The 25,769-nt window shown below is 34.1% G+C and overlaps 4 protein-coding genes across 5 annotated transcripts in view; 2 read left to right on the top strand and 2 right to left on the bottom strand.

Moving 5' to 3' along the window:
• Window positions 1-1,295, bottom strand: part of LOC123918820 — a 2,431-nt gene extending 1,136 nt beyond the window's left edge. Inside the window, exons 1-2 of one of the 2 annotated variants that reach the window (XM_045970973.1) lie at window positions 1,151-1,295; window positions 7-32 (exon numbers count right to left, since the gene is read on the bottom strand). In XM_045970973.1, coding sequence (XP_045826929.1) covers window positions 7-22 — 16 coding nt within the window. In that variant the 5' untranslated portion in view covers window positions 23-32; window positions 1,151-1,295. The remainder of the gene's footprint in view (window positions 1-6; window positions 33-1,150) is intronic. The other variant, XM_045970972.1, reaches the window with a different exon arrangement.
• A 1,990-nt stretch (window positions 1,296-3,285) lies between these two features.
• LOC123915747 (DNA polymerase eta) lies at window positions 3,286-14,715 on the top strand. The gene is made up of 16 exons (XM_045966965.1): window positions 3,286-3,495; window positions 3,606-3,726; window positions 4,681-4,792; window positions 4,894-5,064; window positions 5,919-6,083; window positions 6,201-6,304; window positions 6,515-6,634; window positions 6,962-7,085; window positions 7,354-7,467; window positions 7,615-7,821; window positions 12,476-12,584; window positions 12,667-12,767; window positions 13,118-13,187; window positions 13,277-13,404; window positions 14,102-14,177; window positions 14,281-14,715. The coding sequence occupies exons 1-16, from the start codon at window positions 3,420-3,422 to the stop codon at window positions 14,553-14,555; spliced, it is 2,073 nt and encodes a 690-aa protein (XP_045822921.1). The 5' UTR covers window positions 3,286-3,419; the 3' UTR covers window positions 14,556-14,715.
• Window positions 14,716-16,641: 1,926 nt separating this feature from the next.
• On the top strand, window positions 16,642-21,556 carry LOC123917699 (phosphatidate cytidylyltransferase, mitochondrial). The gene is made up of 11 exons (XM_045969492.1): window positions 16,642-16,867; window positions 17,042-17,185; window positions 17,269-17,325; window positions 17,431-17,493; window positions 17,601-17,669; window positions 17,857-17,949; window positions 18,695-18,799; window positions 18,883-18,960; window positions 19,479-19,607; window positions 20,713-20,818; window positions 21,011-21,556. Exons 2-11 carry the CDS (start codon window positions 17,081-17,083, stop codon window positions 21,199-21,201), a joined length of 996 nt encoding a protein of 331 aa, XP_045825448.1. The 5' UTR covers window positions 16,642-16,867; window positions 17,042-17,080; the 3' UTR covers window positions 21,202-21,556.
• A 668-nt stretch (window positions 21,557-22,224) lies between these two features.
• Window positions 22,225-24,920, bottom strand: LOC123917698 (transcription factor bHLH91-like). The gene is made up of 4 exons (XM_045969491.1): window positions 24,667-24,920; window positions 23,340-24,318; window positions 22,698-23,093; window positions 22,225-22,590 (listed from the first exon to the last, which is right to left on the bottom strand). Exons 2-4 carry the CDS (start codon window positions 24,312-24,314, stop codon window positions 22,486-22,488), a joined length of 1,476 nt encoding a protein of 491 aa, XP_045825447.1. The 5' UTR covers window positions 24,315-24,318; window positions 24,667-24,920; the 3' UTR covers window positions 22,225-22,485.
• Window positions 24,921-25,769: the final 849 nt, after the last annotated feature.

Raw genomic sequence — 25,769 nt, 5'->3', positions numbered from 1 at the left:
GCCCACCAGCTTTCCGCCCCATTATCCTACAACTTGAAATACAACCAGAAAATGAAAATTGTTTTTTTATTTGGCGTTTGCATATAAATTAACATGTATTAAAACCTATAATTAAGAGATCTTATTACAATAAATAGAAGTGGTGATTATCTCAAGAAAAAATTACACACAGTCAGGATTAACAAAACTAATGCCATTGCACATGGAATCACCAAAAATGATTCACCCAACTGAAGAGTGTAGTTTTAGGATGCTAACGAGCTACAGCACTTAATATCTATGCCCTTCTGCATCTAGAGTTCATAAAGATATACATACAACAAGTAGGAAATCACACTATGCTTAAAAAATCGTGTAGCTAGCAATACTTTTCCAAGAGACCAAGCTCAATTATAAACAAAATAAGTAAATCATATAACAATCAAGCACAATAACTTTTTGGTGGGGAAAGGGGTCCTGGCTAATTCGGAGATTGGTCGAGACTCGGGAAGTAAGTAAAGCCTAAGACCAATGCTCAATTATAAACACAAGAAGTAGCTCCTATAACAATCAAGTACAATAACTTTAGCTCTTAAATCTCCGATTCCTAGGGGAAAAGAGCCAAGTAAAGACTGACCAGTGATTGTTTCATCCATCCATGATTCAGTGTAACCAATGTAGAGATCCTCTCCATTTCTCAACAGAAATAAGCATCTCCATCACTATGGTTTCGGTGTATAAAAGTTCAACTAATGTCACAAATTTTGAAAATGTGTGTCTTTATATTCTTTATACACCAAAAAACTATAGTAATCCACATCTCCATTTCTCAAGGGAAACACAGAGTACCCTTACTTGATTGCTCGAATAACCGTGGATAATCTTACGAAGGCTAATTTATGAACTAAATGAACACATTCATAGGTAATTTATTTTCTCTTCTTCTACCCTAACCAAATTCCACACTATGATTACTCTAACTATTATAGATATCTAATATTAATCAGAAAAAATAGAAAAATCATTAACTTAACCTAAGAATGCATAAATGTTTAGGGTTTCTTTTTAAGATTCAAATATAAATAAATCTATATTGTTAATCACACAATCGCGATGCGGAGTGAAAAGAGAAGCAAAGGAAGGGAAATAGAGAAGGAATGGAATATGTTACCGTGGAGAGAGAATTTAAAAAGGCGGCGCTGATGATGTTTAGACCGGAACTTGAACGGAGAAGACGCCGGCGATCAGTGAGAAGTGAAGTGGTTGCAGATTGTGATATGAGAGAAAAACGAGAATGAAGAATCGGAAAGAAAATCTGATGGGCCTGGGCTATTTGGAAGTTTTAGGTTTACATCAAAGTAAGGCTCGTAAATTGAATTTGGGCCAATCTATCTACCCCAATCCATTGTTTCTCACACCTCCCTTCTAAAATTTATGTTTTTTTTTTTTTTTTTTTTTGTCAAGTATCCTAGTGGCTAAAATTTTACTTTTTAAAGGTGAATAAGTGGGAATACTAGGGTTCGAATCACGACCCCTGCAATAATTTACAATGTCTCTGTCAATTGAGTTATGCTCACAGGGACTGTATTTCTTTTAATTTAATACAAATACAATAATACTTCCTTCTTTTTTTTCTTGATAATAATGAGGGCCTAATTCCAAACTGCATGGTAGTGTGGTTGCACAATGTGGATCAGCAGCAACCAAACTTATTTTTTAATTATGATTTTTACTAGTGGTTATTGTTAAACATCACTGAAACTATTTGTGGTATTGGTATTGAAAAATTTGCCTAGTTTATGGGTTGTAGCGTGTCACTTAATTTGGAAGTGGCATAATATTGAAGAACATGACGATAATTTCAAATTTTCAATAGATCGAACAATCCTCATATGATTATAGCCGATTATGCTCGAGAGTATGAACTGTCCAATAAGGCAGATAAGACAATACAATTCTAAAATAACGTTGAGAATCAAGTTGGTTGGCAACCTCCAATAATTGACCGGGTTGTTGTTAACACATATGGAGCAAGGACGAGATCAAGTGGATGTGGTGGGATTGTGTGAGGAAGTAATGACGTCTGACTGGGTAGATATACAAGAGGATTGAGGAACCGTAATGTTGAAACATTAATTAATCAATCGTATCTTGTGACTTTGGGGGATGTTAGAAGGCTTGCGTCTAGTGTGGAGTTGGGGTTTCGACAAGTGGAGTTAAAGAGTGATTCCTTGAGTGTGGTGATGAAAAATGAAAAAAAGATTGTATCGAATGATGAAGATTACTGCAACAAATTCGAAGACTATTGCAATTGAATTGGAAGGTGATAGTTTCACACACATAACGTGAAACAAATCGTCGTGCTGATGCCCTTGCACATATAGGTTGTGATATAGGTTTCTCAATGATTTTTTATGAGTTATGTCATACTCAAATTCAGCATATTTTTCTCGGTGACAAAGTTGAGATTAGTATTTCATGGCTAGTTTTGGTGCAATTCTTCCTTAGGCTTAGGCCCCCCATTATATAAAAACAAAAGGAAAATGCTAAACAGTGCCCCCGGGGCACTCTTTAAGCATCTTAAATAGTAAGTTTTTGTTAAAATTTTATGAAAATGTGTGAAGTCAACGCCTCGAAAATTGAAATATTCCACTTTTTGAGTAAATTATTTCTTTAAATAGAATGCTTAAAGAGTGTCCCGGGGCACTGTTTAGCAAGACCCAAAACAAAATAATAACAATTATTTTTAGGTGAGACGTATATTACACTTGATAAATTTTGATAATTTTTGCCACGAGTTCACTTCTATTCTGATACAACATGTGAACAATCAAATAAGAACTGGAATTCATCTTCCACCGTGTTGCTACACACAACACATGTTGTTACGCAATTTACTCCTCAAATGTGAAAATTGAGGCGAATGCTTTACAACATAGCTTTTGTTCAGAGGCAAGCTAATAAAGTAGTTCACAATATAGATACATCGTCTATATTTCAGTCTAGCCCAAGTATTTAATATGATCCACCGAATTGTATTTTTTGAATTATTTTAAATGAAATGATATGAATATGTTTTGCTTAAAAAATATGACTTATTTTAATTTTTTTTTTTATTATAATTTTTGGTGAGAACAAATATAAATTTGCATGTAATTCACTTCACTTTCACATGTATATTTTGATTAGTTCTTCTTAGATAAATAACCTTAAATTATCAAAAATAGAAAAAAATATAAGTAATTTTTAATTTTTAAAGTTGTGATTAACACCAATTATAATGTGTTTGGATTGAGAGAAAAAGATGGAAGAAAGAAAAACACATGAACAAATGAATTATTAATTTGGCGTGAGAAAAACATGAGTAGAAGAACGAAATAAAGGAAATAAATAGATTTGGAGGGAAAAGAAAAAGAAAAGAAGAGAAGAAGAGAGTAGCGATGCCGGTGGCGAGGCCAGAGACTTGTGATGGAAGAGTCATTGCTCACGTTGACATGGATTGCTTTTACGTTCAGGGTGCTTATTTCCATTCTCTCATTCTTAGGGTTTCATAATCACTTATTTCTTTGCTTCTCATCCCAATTTTCGGAATTAAAATTGAATTTATTGTAATATTACTTTTGCAGTTGAACAGAGGAAGCAACCTAGTTTAAGGGGTTTGCCTACTGCAGTTGTACAGTACAATTCCTATAAAGGCGGAGGCTTGATTGCTGTTAGCTATGAAGCTCGCAAATGTGGAGTCAAACGGTATATTATCTTGTTCACATTCACGTTTTCTTTTACTTTTTGTTGTAAAAATACCATTTTTATTACCGATTAAGTTTGGCGGTGTCGTTATAGTCCCTAAATGTTTCAAAATTGTAAAAAAAAAAAACCCATTTTGCTAGCCAATTTGTTACTCAAATGCATTTTTTGTTAATTAGTTTGGTCCTCAAATGTGTCTTCTGTTTTGTCCATGAAATGACTAACATATATAAAACGGGCAAACCACCATTTTGTTCCCTGGCTGGAAGTGTATCTCGTTGTCATATTTGTCCTTGAATGTATAGAGATTGCAATTAGGTCCACAAATGTCTTTTTTATTAGTTATTTTGGTCCTCAAGTCTGTTTTTAGGTAGTCAATTTTGTTCTCAAATGTGTTTTTCGTTAGTAAATTTAGTCCATAAAATTACTAAAAAGAGGCACTATGGATGTATTTACAATTTTGATACATTCAGGAACCAATATGACAGCAAGTTACACTTCTAGGGACTAAAATGGTATCTTGTTGTCCCCGGAAGTTTATCTTGTTCTCACATTTCTTCGTGAATGTATCGAAATTGCAATTAGGTTCACAAATGTCTCTTTTATTAGTCATTTTGGTCCTCTAATATGTTTTTAGGTAATCAATTTGGTCCTCAAATGTGTTTTTCGTTAGTAGATTTAGTCCATAAAATTACTAACAAAGAGGCACTGCACCAGGGTTATATTTGCAATTTTGATACATTCAAGGACCAATTTTACAGCGAGTTACACTTCTAGGGACTAAAATGGTGGTTTGCCCTATATAAGACACACTCGGGGATGTTTTTGAAGTTTCGATACATTCAAGGACTATAATGACTGACAATGCCTCACTCCTCACATATTACAGAATGACTGTTTACTCTTTTGTTTCTACCATACAAGAATACATACACATATTTGTTTGTTTGTTTTCAGTTCAATGCGGGGTGATGAAGCAAAGAAAGCATGCCCACAAATTCAATTGGTTCAAGTCCCTGTAGCACGTGGTAAAGCCAACCTCAACACATATAGGAATGCAGGATCAGAGGTACTTCGTTTATCTCGAGGAGCACAACACACTATTTATTTGATTATGATTAGAGTAGTCATTCATTGACGTTAAATTATGTCTGGTTTTGAATTTTAAAGGTTGTTTCGATTCTTTCACGGAAGGGTCGATGCGAGAGAGCTTCAATTGATGAGGTGTATCTTGACCTCACCGATGCTGCTCAAACTATGTTAATGGAAACTCCTCCTGAAAGCGTGGAAGATGTTGATGAGGAAGTTCTCAAGTCACATGTTTTGGGGCTTCAAATTAAGGTTAGTGGCTATGCTTAAAGGTCTTGCATTTTCAGCAATTGGTAATTTCAAAGGTGGGCGGGTCTTTTGCTTAAAGTTATTCGATTATGTGGGTGGGTCTTTTGCTTTATATCAAATTCTGAAAACTAGAATAATGAGCATAATGAAAGAAAACTAGAATAATGAGCATAATGAAAATTTCAATGCTGTGTGGTTCACAAGTTCAACCAATGTTCAATCTAAATTTTATTATGTGGTATAACAGAAGCAAAATAAATAAAAATATACCATATGGACAACAATTTAGTGAAAGCTTAGGTTGTGAATTTTTTTGTAATATTAACAAGCCATCTTAAAAACAACAACTAAGCCTTATCCCACTAAGTAGGGTCGGCTACATGGATCAAGCAATGCCATAATGTCATGTCATGTATCATATCTCTATCCAACTCACAACTCATTAATCTCTAGGTTTTCTCAATAGTTTCTCCAGTCCTTCATCTGCTTCTAGAGATTTGACTACAACATTGCTGGTTTTAACAGATGTATGATAAAATCATCCCTTAAAAAAACCATAATAAAAAATAAATAAGAGTTATACATTTATGAAGCATGATAAATTAGGTTAATTATGATTAAAACTGGTTAGAGTACACCTTTGAGTCTTTGACTCACTAGATGGGACATAATGACAGAGAATGATGATTGGCCAGTTTAGCAGTCAAACTGGTCAGTCCAATTCTCAAGCTATACTTTTTTATTATAATGCTGTGATACGCTTCATTAGCTTACTGCACCTTTAATTTCTTTTGCCAAATAAATTCATGGGGCATGACTAGAGCATACAGTAGTATTTAAATTGTTTTTTTATTCAGGATGGAGATGATGCTAAAGAAGAAGTTAAGAAGTGGCTTTGTAGGAGCGATGCTAGCTACCAAGAAAAGCTATTAGCTTGTGGGGCCTTCATTGTTGCCGACCTCAGGATGCAAGTTTTGAGAGAGACAGAATTCACATGCTCTGCTGGTGTTGCTCATAATAAGGCAAGAAACACCCTTGGCGTGTTTAAAATTACATCCCAAATTTCTTCCTTAGGATGTCCTTGATGTTTGTAAAGTTGTAATGGCCATTAACATAGGCCCCGTGTTTTTCTTTTTCAGATGCTTGCTAAACTTGCTAGTGCTATGAACAAACCTGCACAACAAACAGTTGTGCCACATTCATCTGTTGCAGGGTTACTTGAGTCTTTTCCGATAAAGAAAATGTAATGTACTAATGTTACTATTGAAATAATTTTCTCATCTATTTTCCTCTGATTTAAATTTTATGCTATATGACCTCGTGTCTACTTTCTTTTGAAGTTTATAAATCACATGGTTGTACTTTTTTGCAATGGTTTTAACCGTGTTGAAATTCCTAAGATCACGATCATTTAGATTATAAAGTATGATATTGAAGAAAACTTGGCTTTCAGGAAACAGCTTGGAGGAAAGCTGGGGACTTCTTTACAAAGTGACCTTGGTATCAATACCGTTGGTGATTTGCTTCAGTTTTCAGAGGAGAAGCTACAACAATGTTATGGGATCAATACTGGGTGATTATTTGTCTTTTAACACAGCACACTACAGGAATATAGTTTGGCTTTCTGTCCTGATTTTATTTTCGTGATCCCATGTTTTTTGTAGCAACTTTTGAATCATTCTCTAATCTCACTGCATGCATTAGTAGCATTACCTTAACTAGGATGACTATACATTTTTTTTTACCAATTCGTATATACGCATGCATGTGCATTCATGGTTTCTTATGATGAAATTTTTATTGCTTACCCTGCGGTTTAGTTACTTACGATTTCAATTTGATTGCCTGCATAGCAATCTGTTGGCATGCTATACCTGATTTAACTTTTACAGCATTGCAGTACTTGGTTGTGGAATATTGCGAGAGGAATCAGTGGGGAAGAAGTTGAGGGGCGACTACTTCCCAAGAGTCATGGTTCTGGAAAGACATTTCCTGGGCCTCAATCTTTGAAGACAATTGTTTCTGTAAGTATTTTCATCTGAGCTGCTGAAAACTTCTTGCACTTTATTTTGGATGCTGCTGCTTTCAGCAGTGCTTATTACTAATGAAAACTTCTAATCCTTTCTTGGGGCTCATATTTATTTTTTCCAATAAATATTTTTGGTTTTTATGTTGGTGTTTTGTTGACTAACATTCATGGATCGTGATTCATTATCCATTTTAGTATTTTTGTTTTGGTCAGTTTTACAAGCATTTCCATATCATCACATCTAGTTTTTTGTTCCCCCTCAGGTTCAACACTGGCTTAATGAACTGTGTGAAGAGCTGAGTGAACGCCTTGACTCTGACATGGATCAAAACAAACGGATTGCGCATACATTGACTCTGAATGCTAGAGCATATAAGGTGACTATGATGTGAATGATAGATCTTGCACAGTTCTCTTCACTCATAAATTTGTCCATTTTCACTTTCTTTGAGGGAGGTTCTCTTTTGTCCTCTTCATCAGAGGTTTTATGCTACAGCTATTTTATTTCAGTTTTTTTCTTGCAGAAAGGGGATTCAGATTCACATAAAAAGTTCCCTTCTAAATCTTGTCCTTTAAGATACGGGACTACAAAGATCCAAGAGGATGCCCTAACTCTATTTCACGCTGGATTACGTGATTTTTTGGGCTTTTGCAAGACCCACGGCAGTGAAAATAACTGGGGAATAACTGCACTTTCTGTTTCTGCGAGTAAGATTGTCCCCATACCATCTGTAAGTTTGAACCCCTTGGATTACTAACTTGATTGTGGTTTAGGTTCATCTTGTGGCTCTTGATATAGGATCACCTTAAAACAGATAGGGATACACTAGATTTAAAATAAGTGATTATTAATTATTAATTATAGTATGTGGTATACTGTTACTATAAATAATTCTACCCCGTATTCAGTATTCTAAGCTATCCGTTCGATTTCGTAAAAAAAAAAAAGAAGCTATGTGTTCAATATTTTGGTTTATACTTGAGAAAACTGAATATATTATTATATTTCAAGTTATGAATAATTTACAATCACTAATGTGTTTATATAGGCTATTCTAACCTAATGGGCTCATGGGCCGAATACAAATTACTAATAGAAGATTACTCCTAATAATAGAATATTTACTATTTATTTACAACACTCCCCCTCAAGCTGGTGAATGAATATTTATCATTCCCAACTTGGAAACAATTCTTTCAAAGTTATTGCCGTTCAGCCCCTTAGTTAGAAGATCTGCAAGGTTGCCTTGGGAAGAGACATATGGAGTGCAAATTAGACCACTATCTAATTTTTCTTTGATGAAGTGTCGGTCAACTTCAATATGTTTGGTCCTATCATGTTGCACTGGATTATGAGCTATGCTAATAGCAGATTTATTATCACAATAGAGTTTCATTGGTTCATCACTCTTTATCCTCAAGTCTTCCAAGATGCTTTTCAGCCATAGTAATTCACATATACCTTGTGCCATTGCCCTGAACTCTGCTTCAGCACTAGATCTGGATACCACGCTTTGTTTTTTACTCTTCCAAGTCACAAGATTTCCACCTAAAAAAGTGCAATATCCTGTAGTTGATCTCCTATCCACAATTGACCCTGCATAGTCAGCATCAGTATATGCTTCAAGTCCCACACTTCCATTTCGTTCGAACAAAATTCCTCTACCTGGAGTTCCTTTCAAATATTGAACAATTCGGAGTGCAGCTTGTAGATGAATCTCCTTTGGTTGGTGCATGAATTGGCTGACCAAGCTTACAGCAAAAGCAACATCAGGTCTAGTATGTGATAAATATATCAGTTTGCCGACCAATCTTTGATACATTTCCTTATTAACCGCAACATCTTCTTCTGCATTCCCCAACTTTATATTTGGATCAATTGGTGTACATGCAGGCTTGCATGCTGTCTTGCCAGTCTCTTGCAAAAGGTCGGTAATGTATTTTTGTTGGGATATGAAAATTCCTTTCTTAGAGTGAGCCACTTCTATTCCCAAAAAATACTTCAATTTTCCCAAGGTCTTAATCTCAAATTCCTTGGCTAAGTGTTGACTTAACATTTGCTGCTCCTCTTCATCATCACCTGTTACGATAATGTCGTCCACATACACCAATAACACTGTGACTCCCCCTGACTCAGAGTGTTTAACAAATAAAGTATGGTCTCCTTGACTTTGTTTGAAGCCCAAACCAACCATAACTTTAGTGAATCTTCCAAACCAAGCTCGTGGTGATTGCTTTAGTCCATATAAAGCCTTTTTTAACTTACACACGGTGTTGGCAGCAATATCTTCACGATATCCAGGGGGTACATCCATGTAGATCTCTTCTTCAAGTTCTCCATGAAGGAAAGCATTTTTTACATCAAATTGCTGCAAGTTCCAATTGTAATTAGCTGCTAAAGATAATATCACCCTAACAGTATTCATTTTTGCAACTGGAGCAAATGTCTCCGAGTAATCTATTCCATAAGTCTGAGTGAACCCTTTGGCTACCAATCTTGCCTTGTACCTCTCAATAGATCCATCAGCCTTGTATTTTACAGTGTATACCCATTTGCACCCTACAGGTTTCTTTCCATTTGGTAGAGAGACCAATTCCCAAGTATTGTTCTTATCAAGTGCCTCCATTTCCAAATCCATGGCTTGTTTCCATTTCCTGTCAGACAATGCCTCAGACAAGGAAGTAGGTATTGTGGTAGTGTTTAGACTTGTGAGGAAGGCTTTATGGGTAGTTGATAATTGTTCAAAGCATAAGTAATTGGATAGAGGGTAAAGTGGCTTGTTGGTGCAGGTTCTAGTTTCTTTCCTATGGGCAATTGGGAGATGCGAGTCTTTAGAGTGTATTGGTGTTACTTCTCTTGATTTTGGTTTTTTATGTTTTATCGGGTTGGGTTCTTGTAAGGTTGAGCTAGATTCTGGTACCTGAACAGGAGAAAATTCGGAAATTGAATCACTAGATTTTGAAGGGTCAAGGAAAGTTTCTTCATGTAATGTTGGATTGGATTCATGGATATGAGTAGATTCAGGAATGATATTCTTTTTCCTTGTGTATACTAAATTCTTCCCATATCTTACATCAACACCAACATTTCCATCTTTTTCGGAATCAATTTCAGTCTCAACATTGTCACATCTAGTTTCAACATTTTTAGGATCAATTTCAGTCTCAACATTGTCACTTCTAGTTTCAGCCTCAACTTCTGGTCCGAGATTAAGGTCAGGAAGTATAAGAGACTCATCTTCCTCACTTGTGCTCTCCCCGTGAAGATGAGTTTGAGCGAAGTAACTTTCTTGTTCATGAAAGGTGACATCTCGAGAGACAAAGAATTTATTAGACGGTGGATGATAACATTTGTAACCCTTTTGGGTGGAAGAATACCCTATAAAGACACACTTTAAGGCTCTAGGATCAAGTTTCCCTCTACCATCACTATGGATATGGACGAACGACTTACACCCAAATATTCTAGGAATTAGATTACAAGAGGTGGACACATCAGGATAAAATGAGGATAGAACCTCCATAGGAGTTTTAGAGGCAAGGACACTAGAAGGTAAACGATTTATGAGATACGATGCGGTTAAAACCGCCTCTCCCCAATACTTCTTGGGAACCTTATTTTGGAATAATATAGCACGTGTTTGATCTAATAAATGCCTGTTTTTTCTCTCAGCAATCCCATTTTGTTGGGGTGTTTTGACACAAGAGGACTCATGAATAATACCCTCTTTTTGACAAAAGGAATTAAGTCCTTGATTGAAGTAATCTTTGGCATTATCAGACCTGACCCTCTTAATACTCACTCCAAACTGGTTTTTTACCAATGAGAAGAAATGTAGAAACACAGAGGTAACCTCGGACTTTTGTCTTAGTAAGTAGACCCATGTAACCCGAGTGCAATCATCGATGAAGGTTACAAACCATCGAGCACCCGATATATTTGGAACATTAGAAGGACCCCACACATCAGTATGAATTAAATAAAATGGAGAAGTACTCACTTTGTTACTGACCGGAAAAGAGGCACGTTTGTGTTTAGCAAGTTCACACACCTCACAACAAAGACTCTCAACATCTAAATTTTTAAAAAAGGAAGGAAATATTTGTTTCATGACTCTAAATGAAGGATGACCAAGACGACGGTGGTATAGAAAGACCTTCTCCCTGTTGGTCTTAATTGATTCCGAAAAAAGTGAGTTGTTGTTGTTGAGTGGATTTGGGGGGAGATTTTGGTTATCCAAGTAATAAAGACCATTCAATTCTCTCGCATTTCCAATTGTCCTCCCCGAATGCTTATCTTGAAAAACACAAGCATTGTCATAAAAAATAGCATTACATGATAGGTTTTTGGTGAGTTTTTGTATGGAAATTAGGCTAGTAGACAATTTGGGAATGTGAAGGACATTTCGTAGGATTATAGATGGACTTATTTGGATATCTCCTTGACCTGCTACAGTTAAAAGGGTACCATCTGCTGTGGATATTTTCTTGTTACTGAGACAAGGTGAATAAGTGGAAAATTGTGTGGGTAAGGGTGTCATGTGGTCGGTGGCTCCAGAATCCAGTATCCAATATTGGTTATAGGGTTTATCCGAAGCATTAAATCCAACAGAAAATTGAGACTTACCAAGAGAAAGTGGAAACGGAAACATACCTGAATATGCCAGAGAAGTTGTAACCGTTGTTGGTGTCTCCAATTCACTAAGAAAAGATTTCAACATCTTTATTTCATCTTGGTTGAGTGGAACAAATCCTTTTTTTGACATATTGACCGATGTCATGTGATTCTCTTAATAAGGAGAACAAAATAGCAAAAAATCCAATTTTTTTTTTGAATGAACAGTGACGCAGGAACAGTACTGTTATGAACAGTACGCGTGTGAACAGTGTCGTGGATGAACAGTATCACGTGAACAGTGATTTCGCAACTGTTTGCTGAAACTGCAATAAAGGCAGTAGTAACAAATCCTAATCCTGCAATGAAGGCAATTAGGGTTTATGACCGCAATGAAGGCGGCTAGGGTTTATGCGGAAGCAAGGCCCTCAAAGAACGAGAGCTCTGATGCCATGAGAAAACTGAATATATTATTATATTTCAAGTTATGAATAATTTACAATCACTAATGTGTTTATATAGGCTATTCTAACCTAATGGGCTCATGGGCCGAATACAAATTACTAATAGAAGATTACTCCTAATAATAGAATATTTACTATTTATTTACAATAATACTTTTCAACATTAGCCATGCAATTTTATTTTTCTTTTATTTGGGTGGTAGTTACTTGTTAGCAAGTTACAGTTTTTTCTTTTGAAATTAAGCAAGTCACAGCCTTTAGGATCACATAATGATATTTAACATATTGAACTTCATTTGTATCTAGGGGACACATTCAATTGCTAAATACTTCAGTGAGCGACTTCCATCTGGTTCTTCATCAAATCAATCAGTAGATAATCTCATTGATGAAGTTGCACCATCGTCACCTTCAGGTTTTAGATCTTCTATTTAGTTGCATTCGTTATTAAATCATCCATTCCACTTTAATTTGATAGAGGCTATATGCTGAATCAGGTAGTGAAAATTGTTTGGGAGTGATTCCTAATGAATTGCAACTTGAATATCCTGAAGAAGACATGGGAGTGAACCATTCAAAGGTTTGTCTAGATCAACAGGTATATTAACGTTAGAAGTATATGTTGTCAGTCATATTTAAGTGAAAATCTGTAATTTTGCAGCAAATTTTGATTTTTTTTTCTTTCAATCATGATGATGGCAAGGCAAATACTAGATGACCGAAAGGTGGATAGGTTTTAGTAGTAATAATAGCCAATAGATTTTGAAAGGTATAAGGGCGAATATTGGGATCTGGTACAAACAATTAACATTGGATTTAACTACCATCCTAGTATGAATATAAGTAGTTTATCGACAGTATCAGAACATTTAAAAGCTTGAATTTCTCATGAAAGATCCTTTGCTTATTGGTATTCTATCACACTTAAATACAATTACTCTTTTACAGGATCTGTTGAGCAATTTATCCGAGAAAGTAGATGGCTTTACTGAAGCATCCTCCCTTGTGGCTCCCCCAGGTACTTTGTCATGCTAGTTTTAACTCATAAATTTCCATTCTCTCTTGTTTTCTTCTGAGGTTATGATTAATGTTGCCTTTTTAATTCAGAAAATGAAGTCAGGATAACACAGAATAAGCCATATAGAGATTTACCTGCAAAAGAATCTAGGCTTGCTTCCAACATCTCCAGTTTGAAAGCAGTTGAGAAGAAAAAGGCAACAGGAAAAAAGCCTCAAGTATGCATTGCCTCACTATTTTAATTTCTATTTATATAGTTTGCCGTCCTGTGTGTTTTTCAAATTGGTTGCAATTTTACAAAGCAAGGATCCAAGATGGGTAGCGTGCTGCTCTGAATACTGTTTCTTGACCAAACCTACATATCTTTGCACCAATCCATGTTTCTTGACAGTGTTTGAAAGGAATATTTTTTCTAAAATAAGGTGACCCTCTGGCCAGTTATTATGCTGGCCTAAGTATATGTTAAAATGTGCTCTGCACAGGTTGCCTGAGTGTAAGACATGCTATAAACAAGTGCATTGTTGTGGGTTTTATATACGCTGTATTATGTGTTGCGACCTTGAAAGACATCCTACAGGGATATATGGTTGATTTTTTTTCTTTCACAAATATGGCATGTGTGTGTACAGTTGCAATTTAAGTATGGTTAAACTATCAAATCTTGTCGCAGTCTCTTGAACAATTTAATAACTGATTCAATTTTCAGAATATGGGACACCTTTGTACCTGTTCTAATTCATAATATTACTTTAGAAGTCTTATTAATGAAAAGAATGGAAGTGTCATATCAACCATTCAACTTGGGAGGTTCTCCCTTTAATCAGTATTAAATTGTGGTAGCTTTTGTTGATATGGAGGTGGTCATGAATCCAATGATTTTTACATGAGTTTTTTCTTTTCTTCCTTCTGTGGCAGGGGAATTGTTCAATTACGAAATTCTTCAATAATTCCCAGTCTTCATTTGAGAAGAAGAATGTTAGAAATGGTCAAGGTGCTAAAATACCATTGTTGAATGTTAATTATCTAACCACTTTCCTTTATTCTGTTTTATAACCTCTTTCTATTTCTTATTCCTATTGTCACCGATACTGCAGGATCACAGGCTGGTATTGCTAGTTATTTAACAAGTAATCAAGTTGAGATATCGGCTGAGATTGATACAAATAACAGTGGATGTAGCATAAATAATATGCCTCAAGGAAGACAAGCTTGGAGTTATAATGTTGATGAGATTGACCCCTCTATCATTGATGAATTACCGCCAGAAATTCAGGATGAGTTTCGAACATGGCTTAGGCCTCATAAGCGGCCTAATGTGGTTAAACGAGGTTCTAGTATTACTCAATATTTCCGGCCTGACAAAAGTTGATAAAATGATTATCGACTTTGGTGATTGGTCTACTGTACATATCGATGTTTTAAATATATGTAATTTGTCATTGGCAACTTGGTTTAGATTTTTAGGGAATTAGTGCCAGGAACTTTGTATACTATGTACCTTTTTAATGTTATGTAAATGTAAAAATATATATGCATGCCTAATTGCCTATCATTCTTTCCCTCAGAATTCAACATAGATTTACTACTCTCTTATTGGGTTGCTCCGGCAATTGTTATCCACTTATCCTCCTTTTTAGTACTTCCATTTGAGTAATATTGAAATCTCCATTTAAAAAAGAAAATAATACGTTTTAAAGGACCATAAGTGATAACTTGTTTGTTTAAGCTGGTAAAATTGTCTCTTAAGCTATGTCAGTTTGTTTGAAGGGAAAAAGAGGTGAAGTTGACAGTTGTAAGGTGAAGTGAGGAAAACCTATAGGAATAAAATCAATTTTAGCTTACTTTACAGAAAATGTGAAAATCAATTTAGCTTCTACTTTTCATAAAACAGTAGTAATAAAAGAAGTTACTTCTTCAATCTTAAACAAACAGATTTTCAACAGGTAATAGAAAAAGTGTTCATATTGATAGGTTAAATAATTTTTTCCTCCTCTTTAAACTAGAAATCTAGAATCACATGTAAAAAATCCTCTCAATAAACATTTAACTTGGTCAACTAAACTTGAAAAACTTGAATGTCATGTCTAAAGTTGGCTTAATGCTTAATACCAATGAGTAGTAAAACATTTTGAATTTAGGATTAACTTTAGACATGACATTCAAAGTTAGGAATACAAAAGTTCATTATACCAAAGTTGATAATGTTAATCGAAAATGGTTGCTCACATTTTAGTTAGAGTGGCCATTTCATGGTCTCGTTGCCATATTTTTTATTTGATTCCGCCTTGTATTAACAACTTATTATATAATGAAATGATATAAATTTTCTATTGTAAAAAAAAGAAGTTGATAATGTTAAAATGCCATAAAGTTTAGAAAGGAAAATCACACGGCTCTCTTTATATTTCTCTTTTTTTTTTTTTTTTTTTTTATCATTTTGCTCTTTGATCTTAAGATTTTTTAAAAGATAAATAATTCAAAGTTAGAAATCCAAATCTGCAACTATTCTTAAGTCCCGTTTGACCCTACTTATTTTTCACTTTTTTCCTTCTCCTTAAAAGTAGTAAATGAGTAAAAAATTGTGTTTGACCAAACTTCTTCTTATTTTTTATTTCTTTACTTTATTTCTCTAATTATTTTAAGGAGAAATATGGTCAAATACAATTTTCTACTTCTCTATTTCTTTTAGGAGAAGTAGAAAAGTGAAAAATAAGTAGGGCCAAACAGGGCCTTAAAGAGGAAAAACATGCCTAATTCGTTGAAAAAACCATTAAATCAAGTTAGTTAGTACAATTCACAATTTTTTTTATTAACTATCTGGTTCTCAACGGAGGACCCCCAATAATCGATAGTTCATCCGCGAGATAAGTAAAATTTCCTTAATGATTTGGAGCTAATTAATAATTTCATTAGTTAACAACTTAATTAACAAAGTAAATATAAATTGGTCAAAACAAGAAAAGAAAAAGTAAATATAAAAATAACAATTTGTAAAGCCAAAGGCCAAAATTACATCATTAGGGTCCGATTTAGCTTATTTTTGAGCTTATGAAAATAACTTATGTAAATAAATAAAATTTTATGTTAATTTATAAGTTATTTTCTCATAAACTACCTTGACAAATTTATAATAATGTTTAAACGCTTATTTATTTGCATAAACTGTTTTGCATAAGCTCAAAAATAAACCAATCCAAACAGCCTTAGTCATTTAACTTAATTTCAAGTAACTATTAGTCCTTTGTTTGTTTTACCTTATTGTTGTCCCTTTTTTCGTCCTTCATCCATATTTATATATGATTTTTCAAACTTTAAACCTATAATTTTTTTTACAGCAAACAATATATGTTTTTTTGGTAAGTAGCAAAAAATTATTGTTTGTTGTTTATTTTCCCTTTTGTTTCCCTCCTTGTACCAAAAACATGAAGATTTTTTTTTTTTTTTTTTTAAAGGACTCAAACTCAAGTGTTAACACAAAGTTAAGAGGTTAAGGCAGTAAAATGTAAAAACCAGCAACCAGTAAAAAAGAAGCGCGAGATACCTACTTCTTTCCTTGTTCCTTCTTCTCTGTGTTTCTGCTTCCATTGTTGAGATACCCATCAAACAAGACTTGGAATTGAGCACAACCCAGCTTCATTTTGAAGGCATCGAAGTGAAAACCCACAATGGGAAACGAAACAGGTTGCCTTTACTCTCTCACATCACAGTGCACTTAAACTGTTCGATGAAATTCCCCACACATTTGTTTTCTTCCATTCTTCATTTTTTCAAGCTACTAATAAACCCTTTGATGCCAACACTACTGCGAGTGATCTTCAATGGCCAACACTAACATTTTTTTTATGTTGATTTCAGGTTGAACCAGCTTTTTATGTAGGCATTGGCATTGTTGATATGGAGAATAACACAGAAGCATTTCAAAGTTTTCTTCAGGTTCTTCCCCCTGTGGAGTTTGCTTGTGTTTATGGATCATCTCTTCATCCAACCAATCATGACAAGGTCCCTTTTTGTTTCATGCCCATTTATTTTACTTGCTTATTGTTTTGATATTTGCCCTCAGTTATGTGTTTTTGGCTTTGTAGACAACAATGATTGATTATATTCTTGGTGTGTCTGACCCCAAACAATGGCATTCTGAGGTACTGATTTGTCATGATGCAATTTTAGTTGCATAATATCTGAATGCCTTACTGATATAGTTTCACTTTTTTCCGTGTCTAATATTTGCAATGGTTTCAATCAAGAATCTGAAATTGAACAAGCATCACTATGCATCATGGATGGCGCACCTTGGTGGAGAGAGACTGGTATTTGCTCTCAATTTACCTATTTATTTAGTAAATTTTATGTATCTGAATTGGGTTTTATGAATCAATGATGATATCTGATGTTGTATCTTGATGCAACATGTAAGATTACCGCGGTTGCAGATAAAATTGGTGTGGGAGTACATTTCAACCCTTTTGTTACTTGGAATGGAAAGGTATTACTAACTTTTTGAGTCAGTGGTGTAGTGTGTAAGTCAGATTCTTTATTCAATTTCTTCCAACTCACCTTCCACTTTATGAAATCTGGCATGTTTTTTAGTTGTCCGTGACAACTTTTTTTTGGTTGATTTGTTAAATCAAGGCTACGTTTTTAGACGCCCTCATCTTTTGTAAATCATGTAGATGTTCAAGTACGGAGTTGTTCGAATGCATGACTTACTTCAAGATGTGCAGTGTTGGGAGAATTTCTACTTGTGTGGTCGTTTACAGAAACCAGTATGTTACCATTTTCCCCCTCTTCATGTCACGGAATAATTTGATTCTTGGTTTGCACATTTTGGACCACTCATGTAAAACCTAGAAAATTTTCAATCAATAAAAGGACAAACATGAATCTCACCAAATGAACGATGCTGCCTTGTAGGGAATTGTATAGCATAACGATTCTTGGCTCCTCAGTACATGACATGTTTCTAGCATGTTTTATGAGCTAAGCGATTGACCATTGTATCTGAGATTCTAAATTTTCTCATATCAAATAACCCTTGAATGAAAAAATATACAGATATTTGTTTATCTGTAGTGCCAGGCACTGAAAACTGTACCATGATTCATGAAACCCCTCATACTTCATATCAATAAGAGTTATGTACAGCATACTGGTATGCATACCATGTACCAAACTGTACCATGATTCATGAAACACTGCTCTTGTTATTAGTAAATATGTGTCCCATAATTATCTTATACTTAATATACTTACCAATTGGATTGCATTCTTAGATAAGTATTGGGCTTTTCTTGTCATTCTGTTTGTATTATTTTCTTTTTTGGGTGGTTAGAGTACCCATTGTACTTTCTCCATGTTCTTTGGGTGGAGTACTAATTGTACTTTGATCCACACCTATTAATATAATTGGTTCTTTGCTGTTCAAAAAAAAATCTTACACTTACCCTGTCCTTAATTTTCCTGATAATTAGACCCAGACTGAGATCTGCATTTTTTATGCATTTGATGCAGGTTCAAATTGTTGTTGATAGTTCAGATATAAGCAAAACCAATTCCGTTAACTTGCGAGCTGCGTTGTCAGCTTCTCTTCTCCTTCTTCCATCAGAATTCACAGAGGTATACTTCTTTCTTGTTTAATTGTGTTTTCGTTGGGAGTTGGAACTTGAAACAACTGAAATGATTCAACCGCATTCCTGCAGGAAGATCTGTATGCTAAAGTTTGTAACCTGTCATATATGGGTGATGTGCGCATGTTATTTGCTGAGGATAAAAATAAGGTAGTCCTTGATTGCTACTTATGTAGGTTGTGGTATGCAATTTTTAATGTCTTTTGAATTCCAATATATTTGAATTCTCCGTGGCCACCTGATACCATCTTACTTGAGGAACACTTGTCTACATAGGTTATATGCCAGTTTGGTCACAAGTTCTGGCTCACTCTTTATGCCTTTCTGAGTTTATTAATATCTCTTGCATAGCTTACTTTTCCCCCAAAGTTGCTTTTAAAAAAGATGTGAAACACTGGATAGTTGTCATGTAACTAATATGAGCCATCCCATTCTTAATGCCATTAGAATTAATGCCATTAGAATTATATAATGAAATGGATGGAATATTTGCTGCACATGTTCATTCCTTCCCTGTATTGCATTTTTCCACTTAAGAATAGGCAGCACCTGTTGTTAAACTGTTTTTGTTTGTAGCATCTTTGTGGTAGGAAGTCAGATTAATTATACACGTCTCCAATTTTTGCTCTATGTTTTCAATGAGGTTCCCTTGTTCACTATCTGTCCAGGTGAAGAAGATTGTAACTGGGCAGTTTGATCTATTCCACTCGATGTATAAGCCGTTTCTTGAAGAATACGAGGCTAAGAAGTTATTGAAACTTTCATCAACTGGCAATCACCAAATACATGTCTCTCAGGTCTTTATTATTTTGTATTTATGTTTTTGAGAAAATTACAATTTAGAATATCTTTACCAACATATTTTGAATTTAGGATGATTAACTAAAAAAGCGATTAATAACATTAAAAAATAGAGTTTACGTTGATTTGATTAGCCGTTCATCCCAAATTAGAAATATATTCGCCAAATATTCTGAATAGTAATTCTTCCTTTTATTAATCACACATTTTAAGGCATTTAGCTTTGTTGTGCTGCCTTGGACTCTTTAATAAAGTATTAACCGACACAACATTGCTTTGTTTATTACATCTTGGTCTTTTTTCTGGTTTGAACAATTTTTGAGGCTCAGATACTATAGGCGCAGCTATGTGCCGAAAACAATTTGATTATAAGTTTATAATATCAAACGCTAAATGATAATAAGTTATTAATACTTTCATCAATGGCCAATAAGCAAATACATTTTTCTGATCTTTAAATATCAGCAATTAATTTTTATTTTTTGAAGAGAGTAACACATGCATATTTTTCGGTGTTAATATGTATATGCTTTTTTATGTCACTGTTCACAATATTTCTGAAACCTAATGAATACTATGAAGTGTAACCTATGGTACCCATTTGGGTTGGTGCATTGGTATTGGCTTGGGACCTGGGAGTGTGCTCCTCTTGAGGTCTGAGGTTCGATTCTCTCTGGCGCCAATTTGGGTGGGCTAATTTAGCTTCTTCAAAAAAAATGAAGTGTAACCTATGAAATGTGACACATGAACTTGTGATTTCTTATGTTTATGTTCATCCTGTTATATAGTGCCCTTGATATTGTCACGAGGGTTTTTCTTATTGTTTCATTAGTAACTGTTAAGAAGGAGAGAATAGTAGCATGCTTCTATTTTGTGCTTTCCATCTTCTTGTACATACTCTAGTTTCCACCATTTGGTTGCTATTTAATTGTTGATGGCATTTGAGGTTTTGTATTTTGTGGATACATTAATGGAAAAGTTTGTTGTCAATGTTTTATAAATAAATAGGAAATTTGGTAGTGTCAAATACCTTACGATATAATGTTGCATCTTTAGTTTTAACAAACCATATAAAATAGCTTCTTTTATTTTGTAAAACAGGATTGTGACTTATCAGCTGCTCGGTCTCTAGTTTCTGCTCTTCCTCCATCAATCAGAAGCCTGATGAGCACGAAGCTAGGAGAGGAAACAAAATCTACTCAAACTGGTATGCTTGTAGAATGTTAAAGAATATTTTGTAACTTCAATTCCTAGTAATCTTGAAGTTCAAATCCTCCAATAATTATTAGTAAACTGAAAATTAGAATCTTTGAATGGTACTTAATGATGGCGATAAGGTTTTACCTCTTAATAGGGATCTGAGTCATATATTGAGAATAAAAAGGGGCTATGATTTCAGGTAGAATTATACATGATGCTAAAATCAGCTCAAGAGAAGGGGCTGCGAATTGCTTGCAGAGAATTCTGAGGCGAAAGGTTATGGTTTCAAGTACAAGGCAGGCCATATCTGGTCTACTGGCTGTTGGTGGGGTAGGTGCTACCAGGTATGTTGCTAACAAAATCAACAAAGCTTGGAAGTCATGGAGATGATTTTTTTTGGGCATTAACAATCAATAGACCTTAGGTTTTCTTGCACCCGGGGAAGTTTATAGGAGGACTAGTTCTGTGAACATTTTTCTTGGCGGTGACCTTTTCCCCTTAAAACCCTTCCTTCACAGTCTAAGTTAATAGGTTTAACCGGATTGACTGGCGTCATTCTTCTCTTGGGGGAAGAAGATAGTAACCTACCAACAAAAATAGGCTTTGGTGTTTGATTTGCCAAATACATTTTATAGTAAAGTTTATCAGTACTTGTGGATGAGAAGATGTTGTGTAACTGCAAAGGGAATATGTTTGTGGAATAGCAATTTTGAACTCAAATTTGGTCCCATCACTACTTTTTTCATTTATTTGTACAATCCTTGAATTCTCATTTGCTTTTCAAATATTTAGATATTTATATGTTTTTAGTATCTCATAAAAAATGATGTATTTAGTATATAAAATAACTTTATGTTTAGAATTTTAGATATTTTATGGAAATTTATAGAATTTGAAGGGTATGAAATTAGACTTTGAAGAGTTAGAAAAGTTTTTTATTTTGACTTATGAAGAGTTAGAAAAGTTGAGATATAATTTTTTTGTATTGTGATTAAAATTTGTTTACTACTTTTTTGGTTGGTAATTTTTCAGCACAATACTTAAAAATGTAATTAATTTAATTTGAGATATACTTATAAGAATAAAAAAAGTCAAAATTGAAGGATTAAATTCACTCAAAAAAAATTATTGAGCTTTAAAATCATGTATTAGCTATAGTATTAAAGAGAGAGTAATAGTGCAGTTAATCCAATTTCATATCACTTAAAAATCTCTCATAGATATGGAAACAGCAAGATTTGTAATTTCAAGCAATGAAGCAAAGTAGTTATTTTCCAAAACATGTAAAGGTAAAGTATGACTCAACTAACCAGTAGAGACAAAATAACAGACATAATGCCTGCTAAAGCTAAACCAAAATAGCAAAAACAAGATGCAGGAAGAAAAAAGAGTAAATTAATAGTGCACATAATTGAACATAGCATACTTCAAAATTAAACTAAATTAATTATCCCAAATAAAAATCCAGACAATAATTTTTCATCAGAATTCAAGAAACTATGTCATGAACCACCACAAAGTACCAATAAAAAAAACCACACAAAGTAAGAAACTATTGAACTTGTAAAGTTTAGCATCTCCTAGATGTTCCTATGAAATTATTACTATAATAATATAACTATTATCATTATTCTAAATTGTCTCATTCATGTCATTTGGTGCTTGATATTGTGACTACAGCCTACTTGTATGTGGAACTCCTGCTGCATATTGAGTGTCCAGAACATCAATCACCCTGTTGGCTATAGCACTTGCATAAACTGATGAACCTTCAGTTACCTATATCAGTGAAAATGTGAAACAACTCGAAGTGTTTAATAATATTACAAAAACAATGTGATAATTCTATTCATAATTTTAATGTCTGAAGATACACCAATACTAACCTTGCTATTGAACAAGAAACTGCAATATTCACCAACATGTCCACCTGCAACATGGTGAAGTTCCAGCTGAAGTTCATCAAGAACTTTGGAAACAAACAGCAGACAATTAACCTTCCTCCTCTGAAACAGTTTTATTGTAACATCATCGTCGATAATCCGAACATCAACCTCACTGTCTTTGGATTTCCTCTGCAGCCATGAGGTCCTTATGTTTCCATCTGGATCACCAAAAGGCTTTATGTTACAGCTTTCAGCAGCATCATCTTCTGTTTTAAGTCTCTTACACATGTCCCTCCCATGTCTTTTCTTCTCCACCAATAATTTCAGCTCATTCACAGTTCTAATCAGCTCTCTTATATACTCAATAGCATCTCCAACCACTGATGCTCTATCCACCTGCATTACAACAAAATTACCTATTAATCATCTCAATCATGGTTATCAAATAGAGATTCAAATTGTGAATCGAACGGCATTTTTTCCAAATCATTATTCAAATCTTATTATGAATCGTAAAATACATTACTAATAAAATTGTCAATTTTTAAGTAAAAAACAAGTGATATAACAAAAGTATAAGCTAATCCTAATATATCATATATGAACCTCAAAAAAATTCATAGATAGTTATTTTTTGTTTACCTTAGTGGGATTTGGGATGAGACTCCTCAAGATTTTGTACTTTCCATTCAACTGCTCTCTTCTTTGTTTCTCAGTTGCAAAGTGCTTTGTAGCTTTTCCTCTTCCTTTGCCAACAGAAGCAGTGACCCTATTGAATTCCAGCACTCCCATGTCTCCATCTCCCTCCATCTCATCCCCTCCACCGAAAATAGAACCATTCCTTGAACTTGTCGGCATGCTATAGCCGTTAGGGAGAGATTGAAACAATTCTCTAAGAGCTGGTGGCTGTGGGGGAAGGTTCAAAGGAAATAGAGGATCATACAAAACTGATGATCCACTTGTATTATCTGATGATCCTATTGGAAGGTCTCCAAGAAAACTCATTGAGCTATGAAAATTAGGTGCTTTTTGAGTTGGGTTTGTCAAGCAAATATTGGATGGAGTTGTGAGCAAAGATGAAGCTGAACATCTAGGTAAACGGAGAAGGTTAAGGAGATCGGGTGAAGAGTAAGAAGGGTCTAGTATGCTAGAGGGATTATAGCTTTGGTTATGGTTTTGCGTCTCAACAAATTGTTGATATTGTTGTTCAGATAGTTGGTGGTGTTCTTGGTGATTGATATAGTCCATATCCTGAACACTAGGGTCCCAAGTCGAGTTCTGATACACCTCGTTTGCCAAATGGTTATCCATGTCGTTGTTGCTGCTGTTATTGTAAGAGCCCCCAATGTTCAAACCAAGATTTTGCTGTTCAATGTCTATTGGTGAGGGAGTGAAACCATTTGTATAGGTGGAAACATCTTCAAGGTGTTGTGGATTGTGATAAGAGAGTTCCTCTTCCACAGAAGGCTTGAAATCCTCTTCAAGATTAATATTATTATTGTTTGTGTTGTAATCTTTCTGAGAGTTTTCAATACCTTCATCCATTGTGTTGGGATCAAAGCAACCAGTTTGATCATGCATATCTTGCTTGTCTCCTGAACCTGAACTCATTGGCATTTGTCTGCAATAGTTAACACAAAATTAACAGAATCAGAAAATTTTATAACGAATGAAAATAGAACATACCATATGAATGCATATATAATTATCACCAAAGAAATTACCAAAAGAAAAGACCCCCCCAAAAAAAGACCTTATTTTTAACACATTTTACTGAATTATTATATTTTGGTGAAAGTTTGTTGTATTAGCACCAAATTAAAAAAAGATTGAAACCCTTTAAAGAAAAAAGTGATTACTTGTGATGGTTTGTGATTATTTGTAGGTATGAGTTACTTATATTAGAAAGAAATAAAAACTAGATAACCATTTTAAATGAAGAATATGAGACTATAGGATTTGTTCTTACCCTTTTCTCTCTTTTGAGTGTGAATCCAAACTTTATAAAAGAAAGAGTTTTTATAAGTGAGACAAGGTAGAAGGAAGTAGGAAGGGTTATGGTACTTAAAAAAGGAAAAAATCTTTATGAAACTGAAAGGAAGAATAATAATAGCTTATAATATGTTAGAAATAGGAGTTGGCGTTACGCCTGTGGAACGGTGTTTAAAATTATCTGAAATTCTAGCAACTGTCTATCGATAAGGTTGTTGTGTTTAAGGGGGTAAAGAAAAAGATGTTGTTCAGTTACAACTTGTTACAAGAAATTCAGTCACATTACTCTTTCTTGGGACCACATGATCATTCAATTTCAGTCACGTATCAGAAAGTACTAATACTAGCAACAAATTTCTGTTAGTAGTATTTTATTTATGTCCTACTAAATAGAAAGACCTACAAATTTGATAGGACTCACTCTTTATATTAATTTAATAATAGTAAATGAAACGGTGAAAATACTATAGTATTAGATATTGTGTCATAGTAGTGATTAAAAGATGTGTTATTTCTTCATGTGGTTTATGGAACATTTTTCTTTTTTCTTTTTGGTTACATTATGGAACATTTTTCTAATACAAGTATTTACAAGAATTGATGGATTAAAATGGTTTTCTTATCTTGACCAAAACAAATGGTTTTGTTATGTATAGTGAGTTTAACTCAGTTGATAGGAACATCACATTTTATATGTAGGAGTTGAGGTTCGAACCTTAGACAATCCCCTTATTCTCTTTAAGAGTGGAATTTCTAGTCACTAGATTACACCTAACAAAAAAAATGGTTTTCTTATTAAAAAGGAATTTCCTTCATATTTTATATTTTAGAGTCTCTTTGAATGTTATTTGTTAACCATAATTTACATTATTCTTTGGTACATTTGTGTTTTTTTGGGTACATAATTTACATTATTCAACAAATCATGAATTCGAATAAAATCCAATACTAGTAGTATATAATTAATAAAAAGTAAGAAGTTCAAAATACTAAGTATATATTGAAATTGTGCATTTTATATTAAAAATATAATTTTTTAATAAATAAATTGTTATTTTTCAATAAAAAATTACTACTTTT

The sequence above is a fragment of the Trifolium pratense genome, linkage group LG3, assembly GCF_020283565.1.
Source record: "Trifolium pratense cultivar HEN17-A07 linkage group LG3, ARS_RC_1.1, whole genome shotgun sequence".
NCBI lineage: Eukaryota > Viridiplantae > Streptophyta > Magnoliopsida > Fabales > Fabaceae > Trifolium > Trifolium pratense.
This window is presented reverse-complemented; position numbering and strand designations above follow the sequence as displayed.